Source organism: Miscanthus floridulus, chromosome 5 (assembly GCF_019320115.1).
Source record: "Miscanthus floridulus cultivar M001 chromosome 5, ASM1932011v1, whole genome shotgun sequence".
Lineage (NCBI taxonomy): Eukaryota > Viridiplantae > Streptophyta > Magnoliopsida > Poales > Poaceae > Miscanthus > Miscanthus floridulus.
In genome coordinates this window covers 121,893,412-121,902,915 of record NC_089584.1, presented here as the reverse complement: position 1 = coordinate 121,902,915, position 9,504 = coordinate 121,893,412, and the positions used below count along the sequence as shown (strand labels likewise).

The following is a 9,504-nucleotide window of genomic DNA, read 5'->3' as shown; positions in this document are numbered from 1 at the left end:
ATAAAATAGATGAAACTTATGTATATGTGCATTTGTGAGTGTGAGGTTGGTATGATTTTACCGTTGTTACCACAACCTCATGAGCAACTTCTAGCATGAGATGAGACTCCATAAGCTTCTCATGAGAGCACAAAAGCCCATCATGACTTTCTTGCAAAGTCTCATTTTTGCTAGTAAGCCTTTCCAACTTGTCTTTGAGCATATAATTCTGATCTTCTAATTGAGCAACACAAGATAGAGAGTTAATAGTATGAGTTTGCTCAATTGACAAGTTTTCATACCTTTAGACCAAGCTAGCATGAGAGCACTTAAACTTTTCATGCTTTTTGGTCAACTTCTCCAAGCATTTGATCTTTTCAATGAGAAGCTCTTCTTGCTTATAGAAATCTTCTTCTTGCTCTTGAATCTTCTCTATGAACTTGATCACTATCAACTTGTCTTTCTTGCTTAGATGTGCAAGGTGTTGATTGATCTCATCATCATCACTACCACTGTCACTGTCACTCTCACTCTCACTCTCACTCTCACTTACCACTTTCTTCTCTTTCTTTGCCATGAGACCGATATGTGAAGTGGTATAGAGAGTTAAGCTTCTTGGTAAGGTGGATTCATCATTTGGCTTCCACCGATCATAAGCTTCTTCTTCCTTCAAAATATTAGTCTCACAAGAACTAAAGAAAGTAGAAGTACCACATGTAAAAATATTGTTCTCACCAACTATTTCATTACCATCCAATAAGTCATATGTTGGTGAGGAAGTGGATGTGGCATGATCAAATAGGCCTTTTGAGAGAATCACTTGAGGCTCATCATTTGTCGATGAAGTTGAGCATTCCTCAAGTGGTTTTTCCAATGAGAGGTTGCTCTCTTCACATTTGGAGTTGCCATACATTTCCTTGAGCGTGGTCCAAATGATATGAGCATCACCAAGTGGTTTACTGTCTCCAAATATGACAACATCAAGTACATCTTCACTCAAAGCACTAAATAAGACATTAGCAGCTTGAGCATTGAGTTGTAAGCATTTTACTTCCTCTCTAGATAAGTAGATCAAATCATCATGAGGAGATGAAATGCTCACATCTATAATCTACTCTATTTGAGGACCCATGGTCCTAAAAACATCAAGCACACTAGTAGACCAAGATGTATAATTTGAGCCGTCTAAAAGTAAAAGTTCTAGAGATACCTCCTCACTTGTCGACATCATTCTCTCAAGGTGGTTAAGCCCAAAATTGAGAGCCTGGCTCTGATACCAATTGAAAGGACCTTGATATCGCCTAGAAGGCCTAGAGGAGGGTGAATAGGGCTATAAAAATTTAACTCGAAACTCTATTAGAACAGAGGGCAGCACTGCCGACCTTATAGGGTGGCACTGCTGCCCTTCAAATATACAGCAAATAGTATTGAGATTTCACAGATAGTAACCTGACCCTCTCAACTGCTCAATCCTGCAACAGAAAGACAAAATCCAATTCAAAGACTGGATACCACAGAAATCTCACACAAGAGAGGATCAAGCTATGAAACCCTAACAACAGCTAGCAAAGAGTTGAACCAGCAAGAATACAAAGTGAAGCACGCGAGACACAAAATTTATCCCGTGGTTTAGCTCGCCACCAAGGCTTGCATAAGTCCACATTGTTGAGGCATCCATAAAAGGATTGGCTCACCACCAAGGCTTGCCTTGCCCTCGTTCTCAAATCAAGAGAATAAACTCTTGAAGTGAGGGGTAATTTCTTAGCTGCAGGATGAGGTTACAAACCTCCCAAGGCTGCCACATGAGTTGGCAAGCATAAGGGCGACGCCTAGCCGGCTAGGAGCAAGCTCCAAGAGTAACAAACCCTAGAACTGCTAGCCAAATATAAACCAAATGCTCTTAGACTTTGGGAATAAATGGATCTTCTCTCCAATCGAGTTTTGCTGCCTTTTCTCTCAAGTTTTGATGGTTGGAATCAAGGATTTGCTTGAGGGATGAAGGAGCAACAATGGAGAAGAGAGAGGTGAGCTTTTGGTCTATTCAGTTTCAAACTGAACCATTGGAGAAGATGGCTCTCTGTTGTGGGCCGGCCCAAATGGTATTTATACCTCTTGGGTCCCAACGATCATTTATGGGCGACACTGCCGCCCTAGCCAAAACAGGTAGAATCTGAAGATTTTTGGCTAGCTGCTTTGGCTGGGTAAGAGGATATAGATCTATAGTTTTAAGCATCTGGTTGCACAGTTGACCAACTATACTAGAATCCCTCTTTATAGTACAGCTTTTCCTAAACTCAAATTCAAAGCATAAAAGAATGTAAATGCCTTTGAGCTAGTTGCCACTTCATTTGGCAATTAAAAACTTCTATTATCAAATATGTTTTCCTCATTCTTATTATACCTTGATTATATGACTTGAACCATTTCCATACATATGAGTTCACCTTCATGGCTTCAAGTCACTTCCACTAATGATTTGATCCTCAACACAATATGACTCCTCATAGCTTGATTAGTACCTCAACTCAATGTAAGTACTCTCTTCTTCACCTTAGCCATGGTACCTCGGTCACCAAGTCATCGCTTGCCCTTCACCTTCGCTTAGTACCTTGAAGCCCTTTCCTTGCTATCTTCACCCTATCAAGCCATACTCAAGTCATATTATATTAAGCATCCATTGAAAAACATTTCTTCAATATTTTGATCCTTGCTTGAATATTTTCTAGATATGAATGTTGAGATCAATCAAGCTTTAGTTTGTCTCACATAGAGACATACATGGATCAACATTAATATGGTCAAGCTAATTCACGATTCCTTATTCCCTTCTTATTTTGGCTTGACATTCCAATTGATCTTTCATATATTCATCCATGTAAGCAAACCAATGTAGAGACCGACTTATATCCACTATACATTGTCATTTACCAAGTATGTTTGCTTTCGCATGATGCTATGATATCCCACAACATAGAAGCCATTTCATTGATTCCATTTGCATTGTTGTCTTTTGCTTGAACTAGACTACTTTCATAAACTTCCAATACAACAATACACAGTTTGACATTCACTTTAACATAATGTGGCATATCATCAAGTTTGTCTACTAGTTGAACCTTGTATATACTTGTTAATACACAACCCACAAGTATATGCAATAGACTCAACTTCCTGTTCAACACTTAGCAAACTTATTAGACCTTTAATTGTGTTGTCATTCAATTTACCAAAACCCACTAAAGGGCTAGATGCACTTACAGTCTACAAAACCAGCAATAGAGTTAGAACCTGCCTTAGACTCGCACATCTCTATTGTCTTTGTTGTATGCTTGCATTTCACAAGTGTGTGCAAAATCTATATCAAGTTCCATCTTTTTGCATTCTTAGTGAGATTATTTGTTGCAGGTTTACATATCTTCAATAACTATGGACCTTGGGAGTGTTGATCATAAGGAAGATCATTCAGAAGAGGAAGCTTTGTTTAAGTTGTTGATCATTCTCAACCCTAAGTGTTTTTCTTTGTGGATGCATATTAGTTTTTGTGTGGAGACAACAGAGACAACAGGCAAGGGTGTTGTGCAGTGGTTCAGTAATCAGTAGTTCAATAACTTGAACTTTATGCAGATAACTGTATCATTTGGTAGCCATAAGTTATTAAACTTTATGCAGATAATTGTACCATTTGGTAGCCATAAGTTATTCAGTTGTGGACTAAATTCTTTTTATTTGTCTGAGATTGTTATATTATTTAGAGTTCAGTCTAACCGTGTTTGATATGATTGGCCTCTCTTTGACATCCATCGTGGTGGTCACCTTGAACACCTTCTTTTTAAGCGTATTATTGTTGCACACAACGTAGAGGCAGGCGACATAATACACGACGTTCGGCTTCTTCGGCCTCGTGCGGTCTGCCTCTACCATCTTCTTGTACACGTCCTTGGCGCAGTCCCCAATGGTGGCGTTCATGCCAAGGTGGTTGGCTATGGTGGCGATGGCGTCAAACCCTTGAACAGTATATGCTCAGTCCGAGCCAACAGTGTTGACCCGCATACTCAACAGCGTATGGCCGCCCTCGCCCTACTACATCGTCTGCAGGTTGGAGTAGGCGATGAAGGTGTTGGTGAGAGAAGAGTCGTTGTTGGGGTCCATGATTACCGGCTGGCTTCAGAGGCGAGCAGTGACCGGCTTTGGGAGCGAGCTAGGTAATATACGAGCAAGAGAGACTTAACACTAGAGTTTCATGAACCATGTTGTAATGTCGTATTAATAATGTTACCTAGACTTGTGGAATCTTATAAACATATTTATATACATCGAATTTTATATTTGACATGTTTTTTCATCAATTACTGATGTTTTTCATGCTTATTTTATAAAAACGCCGCTATAGCTTCATAGCCGCTGAAAAAAATTATCACTATTTTCAATAGCCCCCTATTTTAAACTATGGCCGCGAGCGAAAGGAAGGATGTGATTCTCTACTAAATTTTTTTGTTAACAAATATATATCTTTTATAATTCTAAATCTCACTAGCTATTTATCTCAACATGCAAGTTGTCCCACTAGGCAATGCCCTATCATATACAATTAAAATTCACAAGTACATGCAATTGTAATGTCCACATCAGCAAGGCCCACGTCATTGTGTCACGCAATTCAGTAATCCGCAATTCCCGTAACAACGCGCGGGGATTGCTTCTACCAGGAATGCTTCTAATTTTATTGACAGGAGAAAAGAAAGCACAACAAACAAACAAAAAGGTATGCAACTATCATATACAATTGAAATCCACAAGCACATGCAATTGTAATATCTACATCAGCTAGACCCTCGTCATCGTGTCACGTAATTCACTAATCGCAATTCCCGTAGTAACGCACCGGGAATGCTTCAATTTTATTAACAGGAGAAAAGAAAGCACAGCAAACAAAAAAAAGGTGCAACGCTGTATTTATAAAGAGCTCACCCTTGTTGTTGCTATCTGTAGAATTTTCTAGAACAAAAATATCTCAATGTTCTGGTATGTTATATCAAAAATCCGTCCTAATTTTATTAACAGGAGAAAAGAAAGTGCAGCAAACAAAAAAAAAGTGCAGCGCTCTATTTATAAAGAGCTTGCCCTTGATGTTGCTATCCGTAGAATTTTCCAGAACAAAAATATCTCAATGTTCTGGTATGTTGTATCAAAATTTTTGTCTAGATAGTAAAAAATAAATAAATATGCTTGGTGCGGGCCTGCCCGTAGGCCCACTTAGCCCGCCCCGCAAAACAATGGCCCGCATGACTGCAGGCCTCTTTGGTACTCGCCTCTTGCGAGTAGCTGGGAACGTGGAAAAAGGCTACTCCCTCCTGCAAACCTGCACGCCGCCGTCCGTGGGCCGTGGAGTATGAACTCTTGTCAAACGTCAACGAGGTAGCTGGAACCACTCACTGTTAAGTGTTGTCCTATTAGCGGTAGTAGGTCTGCAGTCACTAGAAAAAGATAGAGAAGAAACTTTTGATGTTTCTCGGTTACGAAATTCTATTTGCCTTTTTTAATTGTAAAATCAGATTTTTAGATTTTTCAGCTTTTGAAATGATCCGGTTTATCTCTATAAGCAGTTTTAAAATCAGTTTAGCAGGTAATGACATGCTGCCATATTAGCCATCCTACTTGATTGTCACATCAACATCGATAGAGATAAATTAGACTCTTGCAATAGTTTAGGAACAATTATAATTTCTCCAAAAAATTATAGAATAATTTTTCAACAAATTATTCAGTTTTTTTCCTAGCAAAATATGCGTTTAAAAATATTAAAATGTAATAGGCTCCGTGGGTTTGGGTCGACCCAAAAACCAATCCAAATATATTGGGTAGTTAGGGTCAGTTTCTAGGTCGATAAATTGTGACCCACTTGCATGCTTGATGCTTGGCTGCTTGCATCTGCCGGGCCGTATAATGCAGATTGCAGAAAGATGCGCATTTAGTCTGCTACTTAAAGTGTCATAGCTTGCATTCGCTCGTGCAGGATTGAAATACGATGCAACCCCCGACAACCAAACACACCCGTGGATTGCAACACAACTCAATGTATTGGACAGACACCTTGTGCCTACGGTTTCATTGTTCCAATACATATAGGGCCTAATTGATTTCACTGTTTGGTTGATTGTATCTTATTAGTCTAGCTGAGAAAATACATTGTTTGTATTGATTGCATGTATCAAGATATGTTGCGTGACATAAAAATAATACAAGGTTATGACCATAATTTTTATTTTTTGCACCTATACTCTTAAAGTACTTATTTTTATTTTATTGTGCCTTAGAATTCTTTAAAATATATTAGTATCATCTAATATGTACTAAATTGTATGCACTAATAATATCATTAGTTCAGTAAGCTCTTACATCAGCGAGCCATCAAAGATCACGGTTTCCTTCAGTCTATAGTTTCACTTGTATGCGACCGGTCGAACAGACAACCCCTGAGAAGTGGATCTTGCTGGCCAGGTGGTGCAAGGCCCGACAGTAACCACTACCAGGCAGTGCTCCTACGACTCTTACGAGATGCATGCATGGCCCCATCCCTTGGACCCGGGCCTAGCTTTGACTGGCCGCGCCATATTTTTCAAAAAAAAAAAAATCCTCTCGCCATTGTCTGCATGAGCGCATCGACTTCCTTCCATCTCTGATCTCTCCCATAAATACTTGGCCACCGTCTTTCCTGGCTTTCCATTTCCAAAAAAAACACAAGCACAAAGTAGTGGATATTACCACTCCATCAGCCTGCTTTGCCTCGGCCGGCCGGCTGGTAGATCATCCCGGAGTAGTCGACTGGAATAACGAACTGGCGCAGGAGGCGAATGGCGACCATGAAGCTGGGTTCCAAGCCGGAGATTTTCGTCCTCGAAGACCTCACATGGTTATCTCGATTTTCTCGTTTTCTTTGAGTTGTGCCTCCTTTCAAAATACTGGGATATGTAGGCCGGATTTCTACGAGAAATATGCCAATCACTTTTGGCACAGTAAACCCTAAATTATGTCCTCTTTTTTTTATTGTAGCATCTCTATCCTTCTTGCACAGTAAACTCCTGATGTCACAGTATGCGGCGTTTCAATGAATTTTTTATACTGTCAAGTAACTGCATGTGCAAAAGTGGCCCATTTCTACCGGATCAGCTACTCACCCATGCATCTTCCTCGGATCGAGCATTCTATCTTTAGAATTCAAAAAAAAAAATCACATTTTCACCTTGATCTCATATATTCCCAGGAGATGCACGACCGAGCTTGAGAGTGATGTTGTTGTGGAAGTAGGAGAGATGTCCTTTTACCTCCACAAGGTTAGTGCCACATTATTCTTGAATCTCGATCTCGGCTTGTTCTGAACCACCGCGCCTCTTGGGTATGCATGCATGCAGTTCCCGCTGCTGAGCCGGAGCGGCGTGCTGCAGCGGATGATCAGCGAGTACCAGCCTCCGGCGGACGGCGGCGGCGGCGGCATGTGTACGCTGCAGCTGGACGACATCCCCGGAGGCGCCAAGGCGTTCGAGCTGGCGGCCAAGTTCTGCTACGACGTCAAGATCGAGCTCAACGCGCTCAACGTGGTGTGCCTCCGCTGCGCCGCCGAGTACCTGCGCATGACGGACGACTACGCCGAGGGCAACCTCATCACGCAGGCCGAGTCCTTCCTCGCCGACGTGCTCGCCAACTGGAAGGACTCCATCAAGGCGCTCGAGACCTGCGAGGGCGTCCTCCCCACCGCCGAGGACCTGCACCTCGTCTCGCGCTGCATCACGGCGCTGGCCTCCAGGGCCTGCGCCTCCGACGCCGCCGCGCCGCTGGTCAGGAACGCCAGCGTCGTCGACAAGGACGCGCTCTGGAACGGCATCCGGTCGGGCGACACGGCGTCCGCCGCCGCGGCGGCGGCGGCGTCCGGGATGGACTGGTGGTACGAGGACGTGTCGTTCCTCAGCCTGCCCATGTTCAAGCGCCTCATCCAGGCGATGGAGGCCAAGGGCATGCGCGCCGAGAGCATCGCCGGCGCCATCATGTTCTACGCCGGGCGGTTCCTCCCGGGGCTGAAGCGCGACACCAGCTTCAGCAACGCGCTGGCCAGCTACGGAGCCGACGGCAGCGGCGGCGGCGGCGGCATGAGCAGCCGCAACATCACCCCGCGCGCCGCCAGCGTGTCCGCGCCGTCGGAGGGCGACCAGAGGTACTTCCTGGAGGAGATCGTGGCGCTCCTGCCGACCAAGAAGGGCGTGGCCTCCACCAAGTTCCTGCTGGGGATGCTGCGCAAGGCGATGCTCCTCCACGCCAGCCCGCTGTGCCGGGAGAACCTGGAGCGCCGGATCGGCGCGCAGCTGGAGGACGCGTCGCTGGACGACCTGCTCGTGCCCAACCTCGGCTACCACGTCGAGACGCTCTATGACATCGACTGCGTGCAGAGGATCCTGGACTACTTCATGTCGTCCACGGACGGGATCGGGACGGGGTACACGTCGCCGGCGCTGGCAGAGGAGGGTGGCGGCAGCCTCGGGATACCCCAAGGCGGGACGCCGTCGTCGTCGCTGTCGCCGATCACCATGGTGGCCAAGCTCATGGACGGTTTCCTCGCGGAGGTGGCGCCGGACACCAACCTGAAGCTGCCCAAGTTCCAGGCGCTCGCGACCGTGGTGCCCGACTACGCGCGCCCCGTCGACGACGGCATCTACCGCGCCATCGACATATACCTCAAGGTAACATCGCTGAGCTGTGGGCATTCACGGTTCCTTTCGTGATCTTATCGGCATGCACCTGTACGTATTGCAGTCGCACCCGTGGCTGTCAGAATCGGAGAGGGAGCAGTTGTGCCGGCTGCTGAACTGCCAGAAGCTGTCGCTGGAGGCGTGCACGCACGCGGCGCAGAACGAGCGGCTGCCGCTTCGGGTGGTGGTGCAGGTGCTCTTCTTCGAGCAGCTCCGCCTGCGCACGTCCATCACCGGGTGGTTCTTCGTGTCCGACAACGCGGCGAGGGGCGACGGCGCGCGCCCCCACTCCGGCGGCGCCATCGTCCCCAAGGGCGCCGCGGCCATTGCAGGCAGCGCGCAAGCAGAGGTCGACAGTGACGTAGAGGGCGACGCACCCGGGGGGAAGGAGAGCATCACCGACGTGAAAGCGCGGGTGTCGGAGCTGGAGAAGGAGTGCAAGAGCATGAAGCAGGAGATTCGCCGGCTCGGGAAGCCCCGGAGGTCCTGGAGCCTCCTCCCAAAGAAGTGCGGTTTTGGGGCCAAGGTGCAACAAGCTCAGACCGCCATGAGCGGCAAATAGATTATTTTCCCACTTCATTTGTTTATATAATAGGCAGGAGCCTCGATTTCATTCCCTAAGTCTTATAATCCGCTGCTACAGTAACAGTTCTGATCTAGCTAGCCCTAGTGTTATGCAATAATTACGTGCGGATGATTTGTACGGGGTGATAATAAACTTTAGCTTCAGCACAGCCAGCAATATCTTCTCATGTTTCTGTTATTACTGGAACTTCTGTTGCCTAAT

The 9,504-nt window shown here is 45.4% G+C and overlaps 1 protein-coding gene across 1 annotated transcript; it reads left to right on the top strand.

Annotated features, from left to right (window-relative positions):
- The first annotated feature begins 6,703 nt into the window (after nucleotides 1-6,703).
- LOC136450625 (BTB/POZ domain-containing protein At5g03250-like) lies at nucleotides 6,704-9,455 on the top strand. The gene is made up of 4 exons (XM_066451167.1): nucleotides 6,704-6,889; nucleotides 7,241-7,310; nucleotides 7,389-8,708; nucleotides 8,782-9,455. Exons 1-4 carry the CDS (start codon nucleotides 6,831-6,833, stop codon nucleotides 9,277-9,279), a joined length of 1,947 nt encoding a protein of 648 aa, XP_066307264.1. The 5' UTR covers nucleotides 6,704-6,830; the 3' UTR covers nucleotides 9,280-9,455.
- The last annotated feature ends 49 nt before the right edge of the window (nucleotides 9,456-9,504 follow it).